The 22140-nt window shown below is 32.8% G+C and overlaps 1 protein-coding gene across 1 annotated transcript in view; it reads right to left on the bottom strand.

The window, feature by feature from the left end:
- Nucleotides 1-8257: 8257 nt before the first annotated feature.
- LOC114327544 (galactosylgalactosylxylosylprotein 3-beta-glucuronosyltransferase I) overlaps nucleotides 8258-22140 on the bottom strand; it is a 32739-nt gene continuing 18856 nt past the window's right edge. Inside the window, exons 5-6 of the mRNA XM_028276213.2 lie at nucleotides 18498-18585; nucleotides 8258-16525 (exon numbers count right to left, since the gene is read on the bottom strand). Coding sequence (XP_028132014.1) covers nucleotides 16248-16525; nucleotides 18498-18585 — 366 coding nt within the window. The 3' untranslated portion in view covers nucleotides 8258-16247. The remainder of the gene's footprint in view (nucleotides 16526-18497; nucleotides 18586-22140) is intronic.

Here is a 22140-nt window from a genome sequence, read left to right as displayed (position 1 = left end):
AAAAGTTCATGTGATGTACATCCGTACCATTCTCTCAGTTTGTGCAGACACGATATTCTACGTCTCCCTGTGCTTCTTTTTCCTTGAATCTTTCCCAGCATAATCAATTGGAACAAGTTGTACCTCTCTTCACCTGTAATATGTTCAGAGATATTCCGATTCTCTTGTTTTGATTGTATTTTAGATTTCCATTTCATCTTCCTCAGAACCTCTTTGTTTTTGACGTGTTATGTTCGAAATATTTCCAGAATTCTTCTATACGCCCACAGCTCGAATGATTCCAATTTTTTCCAAGGTCCAAGCCTCAATTTCATAAAACAAAGTCGAGAAAATGTAGCAACTAGCCAACTCTTAGATCTAACTTCAAATCTCTTGTGCAGAGCACTCTTTTCATTTTGTTAAAACTGGCTCTATTTTCCATAAAGAGCGATAATAAAGTTTGTCTATGAGAAAATTTTTTATTCTCTCTTAAAAGATCTCTTGATTTTTGTCTACCTATTTTTATTAAGGATGCCACATCTATGCACCTGCTCTTTCTTTATATTTCTCATATATTTCAAAGTTATATCGCCTTCTCCAGAATGCATCAAGTATTTAAGATCTTTCGTTCGAAGATGAGTAGATGATTTGCACCTGTTTTAGAAATAGTCCACGTTTGCGACTCGTACGTTGGGACATAATAAGTGTCATATACAGTAACCGCCACCCTACTAGATACATAGGAACATTGAGCTATTACAGTCCTGGACCCTTCACTTCTTGCAATGTTTATTTTTATGTCTAGTGACGTTTAGAACGTCAGAAAATGTCGGAATGGGACGTTTCATCTCCGGCGGTTCATCGCCAGTCCATTTCATCGCCGGCCGTTTCATCGCCAGTTAGTCAGTTGATTTTGTATTATGGGAGATGACACGACACGACGTTAAATTCAGTTCAAAACTTATGGCAAATAAAAAGATAAAAAATATTATTATATTATTTTACTGTTCTATTTCTACTTCCCCTAAATTTGATACTAAATAGTATTAAGTTTGTAGTGTTAAATTATATTTTATATTATAAAAGTTTAAAAGTCTATTAAAAGATTAAGTATGGCAACGGGAATGGTCATATTTCGTATTTCCTAGAATTCCTAATTAATACTAAAAATACATAATAAATGTAACTGTCGAAAATTGGTCGAAAATTCGGAAATATATCAGTTAGCGCTTAACTGACTGGCGATGAATCGGCCGGCGATGAACTGGCGGCATCGAAACGGCGGCGATGAAACGTCCTAGACCCAGAAAATGTATAGAAACTGATTAACATAGAAAGTTGACAAATAATAGATCAGCTGTATTTAACGTTTATACTTGTCATTTTGTTAAAGTTGTAAAAGTTTTAAAGTATTGTAACATTCTTGGTGTTTGAATAGAGTTATTTTAAAGCAGAGTAACAATACTATTAATTAATGTATTTTTTGTATGGAAAAACAATTATTGTGAATAGTTTCTTGACAGTAACATGCCAGGGATGAAAGTCACATCTGAGAACGGCCCGGATTAGCCCATAAGCATAGCAATTAGATACCTTCCCATGTATCTAGTAGCGTGGCGCTTACTGTATATTGTTAGTTTGGTTTTTGTTCTTTTGATGTTTTCTTAAACTAACATAACACATATTTGTGAATTGATGTACCTCTGCTGAGTGCGACTGCGGCGCCGAGAAACAGACCATCCAGCATATGATTGCCGAATGCCCTTGGAGAAAGTATGATGGAGATCCTCTGGACTTCGCCTCTGCAACACCAGCGTCGATTGAATATATTAATACATTAGATGTTAGACTATAACATATGTGTGATAATGTTGTGTATCAAATTGCCATACGCTAAATAAAAAAAATGTGAATTGATGTCTTTTCTTCGTTTAGTCCGAGGTCCATATTTTCTGCAGCAGTTGACAAATATGTGAACGCTTCTTTAGGTCAGTGAAGGCGATAAGGTCGCAGATCACCAGCATATGCCATAATTTGTGAATATTTACTAAAACCTAGTTCCTCAATTGCATAAATCAATATATACGGTTATTTACAACGCATTCTTTCAGTAGTAATGTTTCCCTATGATTAACTACAAAAATGAACAACAAAATCTAATCTAACAAAAGTTTTTTTACGTATTTATTCATATGCATGCCATATTGATACTGTCAACAGTGTAAAAGTAGACAGACCGCTCATAAAAGTGTCTATATTCGTTGATAATGTACTAGCTAGCGCATGCGCTTAAAGTTATCACACGGTTATGTGAAAATGATATGACATTATATATTTTAGATGAATAATAATGAACGTATTATTTCTCATAAAATGTAATCCATGCCTCAATAACAGAATCCTAAATGTACGGTATATGTACATATTATAGAATACTACGTTATTGCTATTATCAGAAACGTACCGTAAATATTTTTAATTTTCATAAATTATAACTAAAAATATGCGTCGGAGTCCACCTAGTTTGAGACTGGGCTTGGGAGATATCTTTTTTTTATAGCCATTATCAAAGTAAAATTAGTGTTTATTCTTTTAGTTTTAACCGTAATTTGATATGATACCAGGGGCGTGCGGTGAAATTTGAAACAGGGGAAGCAATTTATAAAAAAATTGTAAAAACACCTATTTATAATGTAATTCAGTTCTTCTACCATTTTTCGAAAACTTGTCTATAACTTCCTTGTACAAACGTGGATATTGTGACATTTCTTTAATCAGATTATATTCAATTGGAAAAGAAAACAAGTAAAATCCTTTATAAAACGTATACATACTACTAGGTATACTCCCTAGGGAGTAAAAGTACCTTGTCTCCCTAGGGACGAAAAGTAGGTACGCCTTTCCTCCCTACAATCAGGTCAGGAAATGTATAGTTTCGGTAGAGGTAGGTGGAAAAAATATTAGTAACTCACTGGCAATATTTTTTGTGTCAATACTCAATATCCTCAGTCTCATATAAAGCTGTTAGTTCTGAACTTAATGAAATCAAGTCAAAATATTGTCCATAAAGACGCATCAAAGATTTTGTTTGTTTTTCAGGAAAATGTGTTTTTTTAATGTATTAAAATTGCACAGCTAAAGAAAGTCTCGGTCATCAAAATTCTTAAAACCTATTTTCCATTCGTTGACATATTTGATCGAAAATCTGGTAAATTGTATAGTTGGCGGTAGCACGATTCGACATCTCCAACATTATCAGTGCGTACCTATTCGTTATCCTTTTAGGCTTAACTTAACTTCTTGCCATCATATTCGAGCATTTTTCAAAGTCATCTCTCTCTTTTTGTTAATAATATCTTTAAATACGCTAATTTTTTTACACAGAAACCAATCTCGATTATCTTGCATTGCAATACATTAAATAAATTATCTGAGAATGGAAATATTTCTGAAAAAAGCTAAGTTATAAAGTAAAATTCAAATAATCTTTTAAACTATCCAAAAATCCTCTCGAGCTATTTATGGTTTCTGTATCCCACATTTCACATTTTCACCATTTTCCAAAACACTAATACATATTTTATAATATATTTATATAAATAATATTTATATTTAGTATTTATAATATAAATAATTCTATGTACTTATTTATATAAATAATTCAATAAAATCCATCTTCATACTTTCAAAAAATCAGTCAACGAAGCCCGTCATTGTCAAATGCTGGTAAATCCCATTTAAATTCACCAAAAACATCTTCGTATGCAATTGACAAAACTGCTTATAAGCTAAAGATATGCCCCAAATTTGAACTCACCGCTCACCATCTAACCCCGATGATTTTTACATAGGCTTGAGTCGCTGGAGAGAAGCAACTTAAAAATCAGATTATTATGCCGATATAACTCCGAATACCACCGTAGAAATACGATCATGGTCCGAGTACGGAAGGATGCAGCATACAGCGCTGCTTATACTAGTATGGGTACCTATTTCATTGCTTAGTTATTTACTGTATGACAAAAATAGAGTAAAATACGTTTGTCTTTTCTTATTAGGTAGGTACTTGCTGCTTGTACTACATAATTAAATATTCTCGTACGCAACTTAAAATCCTGCTTATTATGTGTTTGTTCAATTTTTTTAAAATTATCTCAGTTACTCAGATGGTACGGCATTACTACGGAAACCAAGGGAAGCAATGCTTCCCTTGCTTCCATGGACTGCACGCCCCTGTATGATACATAATACAAAGTATATTAAACAATATTGGACGGTCCAGAACTATAATTAATTTACAATATACAAAAATATTATTCAATAAAAGATAGGTAAATAATATCGAATACAACAATAATCCAAAAAATCGTTTCAACTATAGTAAAATCCTTGTGTATATAAATTAATCATATCAAATAAAATTTATTTTGATAATAATTACAGAAATACAATAATAAAAAACTGTTTGTGCTAACATGTGTCTTTTTGATTAATCTTGAAAATAAAGTATCAACCTATGCGCACTAAATATGACAGCAGAGACAAAATATACCACTTGGTAAGAAAAAAGGCTCAAGAATAAAAGTATGGATGTAATGCCAACAATGGAATCTTACTAGAATTAAAAATATAGAAGTTCAGTAACCGTTAGGTTTCTTTTATTTCTTTACACAGTTTTGTCAGATTCTATGACTTATAGATAAAATTAATGAAAAAGTGTATGTACTCTTCAACCAACTAAGAAATCATTCGAATGAAAGTCTAAGGAACTTGACGACCTACGATGAAAATCGACCCACAATTCACAGAAGACCCAGACGCCAACTAGTAGGGTCTCAATCCGAAGAGTGAAACATGAAAAGGTAGTCACATAGCAGGAAGCGGGACTCAATGGCTTGGCATTGCACTGAACCCGGATATGGTTAGAATAGGTTAAAAAAAATGGGATATGTAGGTTTAGAAAAATAAAAAGAAAAAACGTACATGAGGGGTGTGAGGGCACTGTATACCTGGGAATGCATGCCTCACCTCATAGGTTAAGTGCTACTACTTCACACCATTTAATCAACTTCTGAGTTTTAGGTTATCAAAAAGAGGGCAGCGATTCCTGGGCATTCAGGCCGTGCATCATTAGGCAGGAAGTAGTTTTGGGGTCAGAGGGTACCGACTTTGTTCTTCAGGCATTAGAACACCTTACTCCTGATATCTCGTTCTCCTGGAACTGGGATTTATTTTGTTTTGCGGTTTTGTTTAAGCTAATGTATGAATCTTTCACACAAAGCAAGAAATAAAATAAATATACATAGTAATAATACAATAAGAGTAAACATTACCGCGGTATCTAGGGGAAAGAGAACTCATGGACATAGGTGAGCAATTGGATAAACAAGTTGGTAACTTAAGAACTTATTTTCAGGCGCTTAAACTAAGGGAACCAAAAATGCGCATAAAACACCTATCCAAGCAAGAAAAAATGCGCACCTGGATAGGTAAACATCTGCATGGGTGGCATCTCAATGAGATTAACCAAGAATATGTCGACAATAAAGCGTCGAACTATTGGTTTGCATCAGGAAAGATGTTTCCCGAGACAGAGGGTTTTCTCCTTGGCATTCAGGATCATGTTATTCCAACTAGAAATTACCTAAAGTATATTGTGAAAGATCCTCAGGTCCAAAAGACAAATACTCAAAACCCAAAACAACAAAAACCAATGTTATTTTTTGATCTATGCAGATATAGTTGTTCCATTTTATCTTTGCCCATGCATCACGATTTATTTTCAAACAAACTAAGTCATAACATAAAGTGAAACGTACGTCGATGTGTATATATATATTGTGTATACTGTATACTATATACATCGTCGTAAGTTTCACTTTATGTTTTGATAGAATTTTTTTGAAAATAAATCATGACGCATGGGAAAAGATAAAATGGAACTACTATATTAATTGTGGAAAGTGTCATCCTGACAAGTTTATGATTGTGAAAACTAGCAGGTTGTTTTTAAGTTTACTCAATGACAAACTTTATATAATATATGAAAAAATGTTTGTCCGACAAATATGTTGGGCATTTTAATAAGTCCGACACGTAGATCAAGTCAAATGACAGGAATTATATTGGTGGTAAATAGCAGCCTGATTTTTGCATGAGAGTTTTAGTCCATTCTTTCACGGTTTTTGCTCTAAATTTTAAAGAACCGCTTGGAATGACATGAAATTTGGCATACGTATAGCTTACATGTCAAAGAAAAAAAGTGATATTGTGCCGATGTGTGCTTTTGCCCTGGGGGTGACTTTCACCCCCTCTTGAGGGTGAAAAAATATATGTCCAAAATAAGTCCCAAAATGGGTAAAGTGACTAATTTTAAGTAACTTTTGTTCTATAGAGCTGTTTCGCCAAGTCAACACTTTTCGAGTTATTTGCGAGTGAATATGTTCATTTTTCAACAAAATAACCACATTTTTAAACGGTTTTTCGCAAATAACTCAAAAAGTAAGTATTTTTTCGAAAAAAACGTTCTTAGCAAAAATATAGCTTATAAAAAAGTAAAAAAATGGTGTACGCGTTAGGTCTCTGGATCTCGTAGAACCAGAGTTATAGCCAATGAAAAATAGATTCATATTCACCAAATTTCAAATAGAATATTTCGACGTGAAATATCCAAAAAATTAAGCACTTTTTGGGGAAAACCCATTATAACTTTTTTAAAGTGTTTAAAAAAATATTTATTTCTGTTTTTACAAAAAGTTTCTAGCATTAAATTTAAGCAAGTTACGCTCAAAATAAAGTTGGTCCCTTTTGTTTTTGCAAAAAAAAATCGGGAAGACCACCCCCTAATTAGCAACTTAAATGAAATTAATCGTTACCGCTCCACAAATTATTTTACTTATGTTGTGTTTATATGTTCTGTAAGTTTCATCGATTCAAAGTGCTTATTTTTGAAAAAATTTGGTTTCAAAGTAAAATTTTTAAAAATTTAAATTTTGAAAAATATGATTTTTTTCAAAATAACTTAAAAATTGTTAGAGATACCAAAAATCTCGAAAAACAAAAAAAAGTCAGATTTGCTTTTCTGAATATCATGTATGTTTTTGTTTTCCTGTTAGACAAAAATTGATTAAGATTTGGTGTTTCTAAATTTGCATACATTCGTGATCAGTGACTCGTTCAACCCCTTTTAACTACAGCCCTTTCAATAATAAGGACTTTGAACCGATGAAACTTACAGATCATATAAACAATACATACACGAGTCAAGAAACTTGTGAAGTCGTAACGATTAAGTTCATTTAAGATACTAATTAGGGGGTGATTTTCTCGATTTTTTTACCGAAACCAAAAGGGACTAATTTTATTTTGAGCGTAACTTGTTTAATTTTGATGCTAGAAATTTTTTTTATAAAACAAAAATGAAGCTTTTTTAAACACTTTAAATAAGTTGTAATGAGTTTTCCCCGAAATGTGCTTCATTTTTGTTTATTTCACGGTAAAGTAAATCATTCGGAATTTGACGAATATGAACCTATTTTTCATTAGCTATAACTCTGCTTCTACTAGGTGTAGAGACGTGATATATACACCATCTTTTAAAAATTTTTACAGGCTATATTTTTGCTAAAAATATTTTTTCGACAAAATACTTACTATTTGAGTTATGTGCGAAAAACTGTCTAAAAGCGTGCTTATTTTGTTGAAAAAATGAACATATTCACTGCCAAATAACCCGAAAAGTATTGACTTAGTGAAAAAACTCTATACAACAAAAGTTACTTAAAATTAGCCAGTTTATCCATTTCCTGACTTTCTTTGGACGAATATTTTTTCACCCCCAAGATGGGGTGAAAACCACCCCCAGGGCAAAAGCACATATCGGCACAATATTACTTTTTTTCTTTGACTTGTTAGCTATGTGTATGCCAAATTTCATGTCAATCCAAGCGGTTCTTTAAAATTTAGAGATTTTGCAATATTTTACCGTTAAAGAACGGACTATTTAATGAAAGGGTAACAAATCAATTGGAACAAAATACATGGGACGTTTTCGTAGTCTGACGTTCGAAACCTGTAACCTCTCCCACAAGCTATTAACCGTTAAGCTATTAACAAATTTTCAGCTTTAACAAATTTTCAGCTTTTCATTAATACACTTTTTTTTGGTACGCGGGATCCAGGCCTAAAAGATTTGAATTTATGCGATATCAATTATTAGAATAGCTGCGATTCCAATATTTCGAAACAAGTTTTCTTACTTTAAATAAACTATAACATACTATATATAACCATATAATAGTAATAACTATAAAATAGTAAATTAAACTTAAACATAAAATTGCACATTTCAATGTATGTTCACTCTCACGCATTTCTGAACAAATCAGTTAGCGATGTGTTTGCTAATCTGAATTTTTACTGAGCATTATAATATTTTAGGAAAAGCTGTTTTAGGTCAGCTGCCACTATCGTTAAAGCAAGCGCAACAAACAATTCAATAAATGCAAAATCTTAAGTTTGTCAATCAATTGTTACATTTTTTATGTGATGTGTGTTTGTGAGTGTCTTGTGATTTACTATAATACTAATACCAGAATTTAATTCGCTAAAAATAGTGTCTTTTAATACTACCTCATATTGAAATAAAATTACAACAAACAAAATGTAGTAATTAAATAGATTTTTGGAATATACCCTTTTTACTAAAAAACACGCTTACGCCAGTCAAGATTTCTGACGTCAGAGCATTGCCAACACATTAGAATCTGACTTTTCTCATGGCCATATCTCTTTTACAGTGAGAAACTATGATTCATTACGTGTCAGATATATTTTTCTTTGTTTTGGTTTACTGTACAAATAATATATATTGGCTATGATTTTCGACGGTATCGCTCTCTCCAGTGGCGGCTCGTGACCTCAGTATGCGGGTAGGCGACACATATACCTTTATATAGGTATACTCTATACTCTACATAACGAGCGATCCACAATTATTGGAATCAAAGCTATCCGTGCAAAAAAATTACGTATGTCTTGTTTTAATCTGAAAGACCGCCGGAGTGTGACGTCACGGCGAACTGCGGCTATATTCAGTGTTGTTATGATCACTTTTCCAAACAAAGAATAAAGATTGAAAACACGTTGAAATGATACCCAATCTCAAGACCTTTTAATTCGTATAAAGGTCGAATTTTGCTTCCTCTGCTACTTTTTATGTTCAATTATAGTGTTTTTTAAGTTGACGTACGTACACTGACAAGCATCTGTCAAAGTTAACGTAAACTGGAAAGTATAGTATTTTTACTACAAAAGCGATATTACCATAGAGGTATATATTAACATAGAGTGAGCCTTCACTCCGCGCATCCTGACGACAAGATCTCTTCGACTGGTTTGCGCTATCTCTTTCTAGCACATTGTACCGAGAAACTAAGATGACATTAAGGTGTGAATATAGGCACGGAAGAGGAGGACAACTGTCGCAGCTTAATATGCGTAAGAGTGAAACAGCACTAATCCAAAGAAAAAAGATGGTGTCGTCACTTCGCTTTAAATGATCCTCTCTCTATGTCAATATATACCTCTATGGATATTACGTAGGTCAAAATTTTTGACGTAAGAGAACTGTCAAAACTGTCAAACGTAATATCGCTTTTGTAGTAAAAATACTATATATCTGAATTAATAATAGACATGCACTGTATAGCTATCTCTGTCGTTCAGAGCCACCTATGGTGACAATAATTTTGGATCACACGTTATTATATACTCGTATACCTTGTCGCATTTAAGATGAAGACACCCCTATATTGCGGCTATCAAAATAAATACAGATTTAAAATTTTGCAGTCAAGCAAGTGTGATGGTTCACATTTTTTAAGATAGACATAGTCAACTCAAATTTAAATTTTAAACGCTGTCTACTGCGAATCTACAAACAGGGCGAATTTTCGATATTTGGCTTCGCGTTAGAGATATCGGAAAAAGTTGTTCCAAATATTATTCTAACCCCACGTACCAAATTTCATGACAAAATTCGCACTTTTAGTTTTTTCAGTATTTGTAGTCAGGATCCTAAAACATACAATTGGCTATCCCGAGATGCAGCTCGAGACAACCATTGCCGAAGCCGCAAAAAAATGTAGCCTAACCTAGCCCCAAAAAGTTCCCGGAAATTCCCGTCCACTTATGGCTAGACAAGCCACAGTTACAGCGCTGTGCTTAGCGTAGAATGAGAGACACATATCATTCTGTTCTGTTCTTTAGATTAGGCGGATTTTAAAGTGCCTGACCATAGGGTAGTGCCGTAATAGAAGTGAGTAACAGTACTACGAGGAGCGTACAATAGTTACAACTTCGAAGAGAAATTAAAATTATTTTAGATACTTACGTATTGTGTCAAAATGTATAAATTACAATTTTGAAATAAGTAATTTATATTAATAAATAATTTATTATTGTATTGTACATTTGGAGAGGTTAGGCAGCGCCTACCTTGCCTACCCCGACGGGCCGCCCTTGGCCCTCTCGCGGTTTGAAACTTGCACTTTTCTTATAAAATTGGTGTATGTGAAATATACAAAACGAGAAAAATAGATATTTATCTAGAAAAACACAAATTATGAACTGAAATATTATTGTAACCTGATTACTGAACGAATACACAGAATTAATAGTAAAAGTAATTATGTTTTTTTTATTTTATTCATTATAATTATAATATTTACTATATAAGTTCGTGCGACTGGATGACTGCTTACGCAAGAGACCATTGAGAAAAAGAAGAAGTTTATGTGAAATTTAGAGGTTACCTCTGTTTTTATTGGCTGTGGGCATAGGTTTCTGTGAGTTTCGTCGGTAGCGCTCTCTCGCGGTTTGAGACTTATACTTTTCTTGTAAAATTGTTCAAATTCAATGCACAAAACTGCCACTAACAGCGCAGGCGAAAACTGTCAAATCACCTCTACTCATAGGCTCACAGCGAATAAGCCTTTATGCTAATTAATGACGTCAATCGGTTTTCATTACTTGCCGAAATATATTCATTATTTTTTTTTGATACACTGCATTTTACAATCTACTCTATATATACTCCATCTAATTTACTTACCGTTGCACGTCATCCGCGTCATAGCCCGAGACGTCACATGATACCAACAGGAAATATTTAGGCGGTAGGTGTGTTCTTTTTTAGAATCACTTTGCCGAGTACACTGGCGTTACAGCCCTAGGCATATTTTATTATATACGCGTAGAGATCATATTTAAAGATTTCTATTAATGTTAACTTAAAGAAATACACAATAATATGTTTCATTTAATTTATATAAGTGGATTATAAAACGTTTTTATGAAGCACATTTGTTCGGAATACACTGTAACTATAATCGAACGAAGGTGATATTTTGGCATAAATTGGTAACATTTATTTGACAGTTGCGGTGATGACACTTCATATTTGTTTATATTCTTTACATTACTATAAGTATTTGTTTCATTATATTTACTGTTTTTATTATGTACTTTAACGTAAGATTGTAACTTAATTCTTGTTTTCTATTTCTAAAGTTTTGATTTATTTACATTGGATATTTGTTTTGCTGTATAATCCACTTCCGCAAAAATTGTGTGATGAATTTAAATCACATTTGATTTAATTTGATTTAATTTAATTTTAATTTGATCACATTTGATCCTATTTGATTTAAAATGAATTCACGAATTTTTTGTAATTGGGCAACAATGTCAACTTAGATCTCTAACGTAAATAATGACGTGCAACGGTAAGTAAATTAGACGGACTGTACAAAGTAATAAGTAAATGGTATGTAAGTTAATTAAGGTGAGTTAGGTACCGTCCAGTAACGGCTCTCTAAGTATTATTGTGGTAGGTCGCCTGGCCAAACTCTCTTCAGTCTTCTTTCACAAAGTGGTTAAGTGGTTGGGTAAATAAATTATTTATCAATTCGTTGGTGTGGTCAGTATATTAATTATTAACAACAAAATTATCATAGTGTATCGGGATAACCCGGACTCGTACGTGCTAGTGCGCTATACACATTGTCAAAGTGTCATGGCTGCCAACACTGTTTACAAATAGAAAAGTTTGTTTTTTCTGCTAATGGTAGGGCGATTTTTACAGTTACTGGAACGCGTCAGATTATGAATTACAACACATTTGAAATATTTAGCTTTGTTAGCAAGTTGATTTTTTTCATTGGTATCATTAGAAAACGACATTCTCAGCAGAAAAAAAACAGAAATTTTCTATATTATGTAAAGAATGTCGGCTGCCATGAAACTTTGGCAATGTGGAGGGGTCCGAGTTCGGTCATCATTAATTAGAATACAGAATAATAGATATTATTTGTACAGTAAACAAAACCAAAGAAGAATATCTCTGACAAGTAATAATGCCTAGCTTCTCACTATACAAGAAATATGGCCATGATGAAAAGTTATATTCTAATGCAGTGGTGCCCAGACTTGTACTGTGTGGGATCTACCACATAAACTGCAAGCGTCCAGCGATCGACTGCTAGTAAAAAAAAACAATTTTGAAAATAAAAAACTTTATTGCACATTTCTATTTGATAGTTGTAACTAAAGAGAGTTGTAATTAAAGCCATGTTTTTCATCTTATTATCTGGATGTTAATGCATGGCACTGCATATCATCCAGAAGTTTTTCATATGATGGTACGTAATTACCGAGGGCCAAACGCAAGCATGATGAGAGATGTTCGTCAGTTAGCCGAATACGATATTTTGATTTCACTACCTTAATTTGGGAAAATGCAGACTCACACAAGTACGTTGATCCAAAGAATGCTGTGAGCTGCAGAGCTATTTGCCTCAAAGATGGATATTTGTCAGACGATATGAAAGACCAATTTCGTATCGGTCGCTCTGGATTTAAGGGGATAGGCATCTCGGTCCAGTGCTATTTAAATGCATTCATTTTTTTTTCGAATTCTGAGAAAACTAATAAATATTTTTGAAAAATTTTAAAATTTAAACGCAGAGTGTAAAATGGATAAAGTGGATAAACGTCATAATATGTCACAAAATAATGTTTTTGAGTAATGAACATTTTAGTGTCTTTTATTCCAAGTTAGTTATTTATTTTAGACATTTGCATTGCTACACTTTTTTAAACAGGTATTTGAAGGTACTTTTTTCACACTATAAATTGAATTAAAAAAAAGTAACTTAAGGCCAAATATTTTAAATTTTGTGGACCTATTACCTTTATTCACACAAAATAATGAAAAAATGTTAGGGTTAATTGGATAAAAGAGTTAAGTGTCAAAAATGGGCATTTATTGTCAAAAAAAGAATGTGTGTGTCCTTTGTACGCACGTAAGAAGTTATACTTCTATTATATAATTTCAACGAAATAAATATACCTAACTGTTTATATTTGCATTTTATTTAAATATTAAACATACTTTCTTACCTACCACTTTTAAAAATATTTTATTAAAACTACCAAAAATTAAAAAAAACGTGAATAGTCCGGGATTTGAACCCGCGACCTCTCGATCTCTAATCCAATGCTCTACCTCTTATCTATTTCCTCCCAAAAGTTCGGAGCCGTTTTTTAATTCTGAACAATTTATTGCAACTAAGTACATACTGTCTGTATGCGCATGCGCGCAGTATTATGAAATTTTACTCTCAATCGCGTCTAAAGAAGTATAACTTCAAAAACTGCAATACGAACTGTAAAATTAATAAAAACATATTGTTTAATAGGTTCTTCTTTTCTTTTTGGGATTTTCTTTATTTTCCTCTATCGCGTTTTCATAAAACCATCTATACTCTTCGGGAACAAATTTTATTTGGTCTCTTAAATTTCCCAGTTTTTCCAAACTCAAACTACCAGTTTTGTTTTCCAGTCTTCTTGGTCTATATTCAGTTGCGGTCAGATGTGCTGTCCTTTTTTTCTTAAATCTACTTGCTGAAATGGCATGTAGGCATTAAGGTATCTATATCTTATAGAGGTAGAAGCCAAATTATTTCAAATTCTTATCAAAGAGTTTGTTTGATTTTTACATAAATAGAGATCGTCAGCAGATCTTCAAAGTAATAGAAAAATTCTCCACATTTACACATTTCACATGGATAAAGGTATTATGTCCAAATGTGATTTTGGACATAACACCTTTATCCACTAGAATTCGAAAATCTAGTGGGACATATTGCTTTAATACCTTCCTGTTATTTTTATTTAGCTAAAAAGCTAGCTAAAATTTTAAAAAGTGAAACAACGTATTAGAAGAACAAAAACCTAATAAAACAATTTTCTCAAAAAATGTGACATACGACCTTTTTCCACTTATGTCTTCATTTGAAATTAAAAATCACACTAAATTTTCTTTTTTTTTTCACCCCTGTAACTTATTAAAATAAACATTACAGAAGTTTTCACGGAATTTCGGCCGTCGGTAATAATGTAATCTTTCATTCTGCGTATAAATTTTTCAAAAATACTTATTAGTTTTCTTAGGATTTGAAAAAAAGAATGCATTTAAATTGTATTGGACCAAGGTTTTGCGCCTACCCCATTAAGGTGTATATCCGAAATTATTTTTAGTACCTCATTTTGGACGGACATAATTTCCATATTGAAAGTAATGGATATTTAAATGGCAATTTTTTTCATCACTTTACAAGAAAATGAATTAGCCATGAATGTTACAATATATGCCGGTTTTTTAATCAGCGAAGCGTCTTTCAAACTCGCTATGAACTGCTTGCAGCTCCGTCTCCTAATAAACATAATTCAAATGAGCGGTTATTTGCGGTTCATTTGATTAATCAATACTTTCAAATTGTTGACAAAAGAATGTACTGCGCTCATCATATCTACAGGATGTCCCCGAAAATAGTGCGTTCCTTAAAGGTATAGGTAGAAGGCACCATGTAGAGCAAAAAAGTCTTTTTTTTCTAAATTTTTTTCATTTTTAACATTTTTTTCTAAATGCAACCGTTTGACTAAAAAACCAAAATACATTTTGGTATGCAAATTGAAATCTGACAACTATGTATACAAAAATCTAAACATAGACAATCACAATTCAAAAATAGTTGCAACATTTTAGCCATAAGTATTTACATTAAACCCTGTCTTCATCCTAAACAAACAAACAAATTCTTGTTTTGTTGGATTTTCAAACATGGGGTGGTACAATTATTTTGCAGGTGTACCTGTCTGACCTACATTTGTGGTGTCAATAAACTCAATCACAAACAGTTCGTGTACAGTGATGCCAAATTAGTTATTTTTATGAAAATAAAAGTTCGCTTACATGGCGAACAATGTAATTTTTTTTTGGAAACGGTTAACTTTAGAAAAAAATGTCATATGACTTTTTTGTTCTACATTGTGTATTATATCCTAACCTTAAAGGAACGCACTATTTTCGGGGACACCCTGTATAATTGTTTTATTTTTATCCTATAGTTCCAACTTAAGAAGATTCAAATGATTTGCGATACGAAAGCCAGATTATCGAGGCATTTTTCGTTTTGAAGTAAATGAGTGTCGTCCCCTTGTTCTTCTAGAAAAGAAATTATTTCGGGAAGTAACTCCTGGAACCTATCTAAAAATTTTCCACGGCTCAACCACCTCACATCTGTATGAAGAAGTAAATCAGTGTGTTCCGCAGGGTCGCTAGCATTCAATTGCGCTTTAAAAAGACGTTGTTGCAAGCTTCGCCCTCTGATTGAATCCACAGTTTTTATTGTTATCTTCATGACGTCGTCCATATTTAAAATTTTGGAACACAAAACTTGCTGGTGAATGATGCAATGAAATGAAAAAACGATGGAAAGTCATCGTAAGTTCGTAATAATTCAACACATCCACTGTTAACGCCAGTCATGGATGGTGCACCATCTGTTGTAATACACACAATAGTTTGTACATCGCTAGCTCGTATTGTTTTATAAAATAAAAAAAAAAAACGTTGTATTTATCTTCTCCGCGAGGTTTTTCTTTCAGATGCACCATTGTTAACAATTTTTCTTTAGCCAAATTTCTTTGATAGCAAACATATCTTTTCAATTTGTATTTTTCCGTGAATCGCGATCGACTTCGAAAACTTTGGCGATCGACTGGTCGATCGCGATCGATTCTTTGAGCACCATTGATTCTAATGTTTTAGCAATGCTCTGACGTCATAAATATTGCCTGACGTACGCGTGTTTTTGCAGTAAAAAGTGTATAAATAGATTTTTTAAAATAAATACCAGACTTCACTAAACTTCGAAACCTTTAACCTCTCCTCTAACCACCGGTTTTTCTGTCCTTGTATGCCACACATAAATTTTAGTACAATTACTTGCTAGAGGTTCCAGCCCTTCTTTCTTAGTGAAGAAACTCAAAAATTCGGTTTCCTGGTAACCCTTTTCCATCTTGTACGAAAAGTTGGCTTCCGGTTTTTGAAGGATAAGGTCTAGATTTATAGCAAAGCCTGCCATATCTATAGCGAATGGACGATTAGGTTTCCAGCCGCTTCTATAGCCTTTCACTTTTCCTAAAAAATAAAATACGGGTCTTAAAAACAATTCAAAATATTAATGGTGATAAATATATATATATAAACGGTTACATTTCTTTTCAATTCGAGTCTCACCGTTCTGCTATACGCATTTTGTAGTTTGTTACTCACTCATCAGGAAGGAATTGTGAAAAACTCAAATTGAAAAGATATGATCCATCCTCCTGGCAATTATAACACAATACAGGGTGTTTGATAAATAATGGGTCATAGCTTAACCTTAGATTTGTAAGGTTAAAATACATCGATTTAAGCTAACTTACCTTAGTACAAAAGTTGATAATAACCGAAATACAGGGTGTCAAAGTTAAACTTTTATTTTATTTATTTTTGAATATTTCCTGACAGGCATGGGACAACAACACGAAATTTGATAAGTGGTGCTGGTATTGTACAATCTACTAAATTATGTTAAACCAACGTTTCTGGCTACTACCAGAGGCGTACGACGGGGGAACGTGAATGGTTGACCCTTCCCAAATTCTACGCCACTTGCGGAATTGCTATTTTAGTGCAATTTTTTGATTCTCCAATACTTTCTATTTAAAAAACATACTCTTCATTCGTGACGCTAAAGCCATTAGTTTTCGAGATATTTGAAGCTAAAAACGAAGGAGCATAATACATTAACCAAAATAAATGTGCCTTTTCATTTTTAACTTCAAATATCTCGAAAACTAATGACTTTATCGTTACGAATGAAGAGTATATTATTTGCATAGAAAGTATTGGAGAATCTAAAAATTATGCTAATATAGCAGTTTAATCAGTGGCGTAAAATTTGGGAAGGGTCAACCATTCACGTTCTCCCGTCGTACGCCTCTGGTAGTAGCCAGAAACGATTATTTAACATAATTTAGTAGGGTGTACAGGGTCTACACTTTCTGCCAAGTATTACATGGATATGTCAAATTATTTTAAAGTATTCTTTTTTTTAAATAATTTATTCTTTATTTAAACTTTAAGAACTATGTGTGCCCGGTACTATAGAACTATTTGACATATCCGTAGGGTACTTGTCAGAAAGTGTAGGTACTGTACACCCTGCTAAATTATGTTAAATAATCGTTTGTGGTTAATACCAGAGGCGTACGACAGGGGAAAGTAAATGTTTAACCCTTCCCAAATTCTACGCCACTGATGAAACTGCCATTTTAGCATAATTTTTAGATTCTCCAGTACTTTCTATGCAAATAAAATACTCTTTATTCGTAACGATAAAGTCATTAGTTTTCGAGATATTTGAATTTATACATGAAAAGTCACACTTATTTTGATTAATGTATTATGCTCCTTCGTTTTTAGCTTCAAATATCTCGAAAAATAATGGCTTTATCGTACACCTCTCCTAGTACGCCTCTGGTAGTAGCCAGAAACGTTTGTTTAACATAATTTAGTAGGGTGTACAGTGTACAGTACCAGCACCACTTACCAAATTTCGTGTTGTTGTCCCATGCTTGTCAGGAAATATTCAAAAATAAATAAAATAAAAGTTTAACTTCGACACCCTGTATTTCAGTTATTATCAACTTTTGTACTAAGGTAAGTTAGCTTAAATCGACCTATTTTAATCTCAGGAATCTAAGGTTAAGCTATGTTCTATACCAAACACCCTGTATATCATATCTAAATATATGCAAAAGTTGGTATTTCATGACAGAATTCAATATTTAGTGAAATAATACAGACATCAAATTTTTTATTGAGTAAATTGTTGAGAACAAATCCCAGATTATAAAATAAATTCTTAAATTGGTTTAAATATACTTTTTGAAAAAAAAAAAAAATCATAAGAGCTTTGTGGAAGTGAAAATCTCATATAAATATATTTTTTTAAATTGTAGTTTACTCAAAAGGAAATATTATTTGCTAAAAGCTACAACACCTCAAAAAATGTTTAAATTTATGCTTTGATAAACAAGGGTATAAAATATTTTGTGGTATTTACCTGTCTCGGGATTTAAGATTGGAGTTTCTACTGTCAATCCTGCTACTAATCCTACTGGCCATACACCCACCCTTTTAATTTTCATAATCTAAAAGAAAATTTATGATAAACAATAAGTTTTACAAATTAAACCTTTATTACAGACTAGTGTATATCATCATCATCATCATTTAATCTTCGCTTGTCCACTGCTGGACATAGATCTCCTTAATAATTTACCATATATTTCGATCCTGTGTCTCTTGCAGTGGCGGCTCGTGGCCTTTAGAGACAGGGTCGGCAAGATTTTTTTGTCTCCTTTTTGTAGGTATACAAAATTTCAAAATATACTCGTTTTTCGAGATATGTATCATGTCTTTGTCATTTTTGGGGTGGTTCGAAAATATCAAGCGAATCCAAAACGTCACTGCGTATATATTGGGAACTTCTATCATTACGAAAATCTCTGAGATTTTGCACCAGCTTTCTTATTTTATTTTTGGAATAAATAATGACAATTGACTGATTTTGAACAACGATGAATATAAAATGGGTTTGGGCAAATACTTTCTTAAAAATATTTAAAAGAAAATTAAAAGAGTAATCATTTAATAAAGTTCTCCAACCGATTGCTTCACGGATCGAGATATCACCGGTTTCAAAATCGTCGCCTTTGATAATAAAATAAAAAAACTTCCAAAAAGCTGTTCACGAAAATCTGCTACAGTGAAAACTAACCGAGATTTAAAATTTCATCTCGTCTGACAAACTGTTTGCATAAAACAGTAGTCCGTTTAGGCGAGCTAAAATAGCAAGAAAAGACGATATTCTTTAATTTTTTTACACGTATCCTGCAAAATTATATTCATTCTATGCGCATGACAGTGAGTAAATAAAGCTTGTGGGGCAATAGTTTTAACTTTTGCCTGGAGACCATTCATTTCACTGGACATGACGGCAGCGCTGTCGTAAATTTGCCTTACCAATTTATTTTTGATATCCAAAAATTTTAATTTGTCCTTTAAAACACCAAAAATATATTCTGCCTTATTGCTTTTACTGAAGTCTGTAAAACCTAAAAACCTCTCATAAATATTACCACGTAACGCCTATCGAATAACAATTGATAGTTGTGAATGACATGATAATCAGAAGTTTCATCTACTTCTAGCGAAAAGCAAATGGTTTTCAGAATCTCAGATTCAATAACGTTATTCAAAATGTAACTAATTGATTATATTAGTTCATTCTGTACTGGTTTAGACACGCCGCTAAATATCTTCGAATCAGACAAAAATTGGAAAATTTCAAATCGTATTTCTTAAACAATTTTATTAGTTCTCTATAATTACTTTGATTCAACGAATGCTCCGATTCATCATGTCCCGTAAATGATAATTCCTGACAACTTAAATAAATTACAATATCAATTAAACGATGTAAAACGGCGTGATTATTTTTTACAATTTCTGCCGATGCTTCCAAATAAAACATCGGCAGATTTAAATGTGCCGTACCTGCCGCTTAATGCCTACGGAGAGAAATATACGTTTGGTTGCTCTTCGACTCGTATTTCGTTGAGTTTTACGTGTAAATCGTCAAGCTCGAGATGAGCTGGGGTCGGCTTGCCGAAAACAGTCAGATGAATGGCACGGATCATTCATGTTTTGAAAAGTCTCTTATGCGCAGGGATCAGTTACGCTCGGATTGGCCGAATCCTTTTAAAAACTATGAATAAAATTCAGTCTGTATTATCTGACAGATTTTTTTTATTTCACAGATACAAATGACATCAACTCTGATTAAATTAAATATTAAAAAAAATCTATATAAATATGTGGGTCAGCACTGCCGACCCTGACCGGCCGCCATTGGTCTCTTGCATCCAATTCTTATGACAACGATTTAGATCATCAGTCCAACGTGTTGGTGGACGACCTCTGCTTCGATAGGCATCATCTCTTGGTCTCCATTCCAGTATCCGCTTTGTCCATATGTTATCTGTCATTCGAGCCACGTGACCTGCCCAGTTCCATTTCAGTGTTGCTGTTCTCTCTATTGCATCAGCCACTCCTGATATTTGTTCTAGCTGGCGGTTTGGGATCTTGTCACGTAGATCATCGCCCTTTGAGACACACGGATCTTTTGCCCTGTTCTCCTTGTCATGGTCAACGTTTCCACTTGGTAAGTCAACACTGGCAAAACACATTGATTAAAGGTTTTTCTTATAAGGCATATTGGTATGTCAGAGGATTTGAAAATATGGTTCAGCTTGCAGAAGGCTGCCCAAGTCAGTCTTATACGACGGAGAAGCTCAACGGTTTATGGTCTATGGACTGGTCAACATTACCTGGTTTATGGATCTTATTCCTACACATATCTCTTCGCTACAGTTACTTGGCAAATATTTTACATACTTTAAGATAATTGTTTAGAATTCATAATTGTGCTTAAGTGTGCACAAAAATATATCAGTTTTCAACGAACATTTTTCGTTTATAAATTCGCAAAGTCTGTGCGTTAGTGCGTTGCCGCTCCTGCAATACTTAGAGCAGATTATAGATGGATTCTTATGTAGTTTTGTCTTCTGAATCCAAATCTGAAAACGGCATTTCGATATCTCTAACCGTCTTCGAGATAATCGCAATCAAAGTCTAAAATGTGATGTCACAATCCTTTTATTTTCTGCCGACACACTAAACGTCAGCTGAAATCGTTGCTAGTAAGTAGGCTAGTTTTTTAATCTGAATTTGTTAAGCAAAGCATAGGTTAGGTTATTTACATTTGAGTTTGACACTTCGTAAATATCAAAGTAAATTTTAAATTAAGTATTAATAAAATATCAATGACATTTGATTATTATTTAATTTATACAATTTAATTATTATATAAAATAAATAAGATGTTCAAAAATACAATTTGAGTATATTTTGAAAGCAATCATTTATTAACAACTTTAAAAGGTTTATACGAGTATACGGCCTTCCCTTTAATGGGAGTACCTAATGATAAATGGACTGTTCCATTTGTTATGAAATGAAAATTATTATTATAGTCGGTTCGCTAAACTCAGACATAACTGGCTAGTGATTTTAGTAGGTAATTTTTTTGTTTTTTGCCAATTTGGCCAAAATTACTGACTAAAATCACTAGCAAGTTGTGTCCTTTTTAGCGAACCGACTATATGAAATGTTGTTTTGAATAAAAAATTATAGTCTGATATGTGCAATTACATCCTTCTAATGGAAAAAATATTTGAAGATTTTTCTCAAATTATGGATACCAACAACATTTTCATTTATAACTCTTTTATTTTTAATTTGACGAAGCAAAGTTATTCTTTATAAAAAGCTCTTCATGGTCTAAGATTTATGATGCAACCATCATATATATCAAATTTTATTAATTTTATACGAGGTATATAAAAAATATGAATTTCGATCAAGAGTAAAGTACCTTTATAGTTCACAACATTTAAATTAGAATGATATAATTACACATTAAAACATAATTTTTAATTCTAAACAACTTTTCATAATAGCAATTTTCCATATTATGAATTAAAATACGTAAATAAACAAAGTTTCCGTTATGACAATGCTCGCATTTTCAGCTTGTTTTTTGAAGTTATACTTCTTTACGGGCGTAATGACGGTGAAATTTT

This window comes from Diabrotica virgifera, chromosome 1 (assembly GCF_917563875.1).
Source record: "Diabrotica virgifera virgifera chromosome 1, PGI_DIABVI_V3a".
Taxonomy (NCBI): domain Eukaryota; kingdom Metazoa; phylum Arthropoda; class Insecta; order Coleoptera; family Chrysomelidae; genus Diabrotica; species Diabrotica virgifera.
The sequence above is the reverse complement of the archived record's forward strand: the minus strand, read 5'-3'. Positions and strand labels throughout refer to the sequence as shown.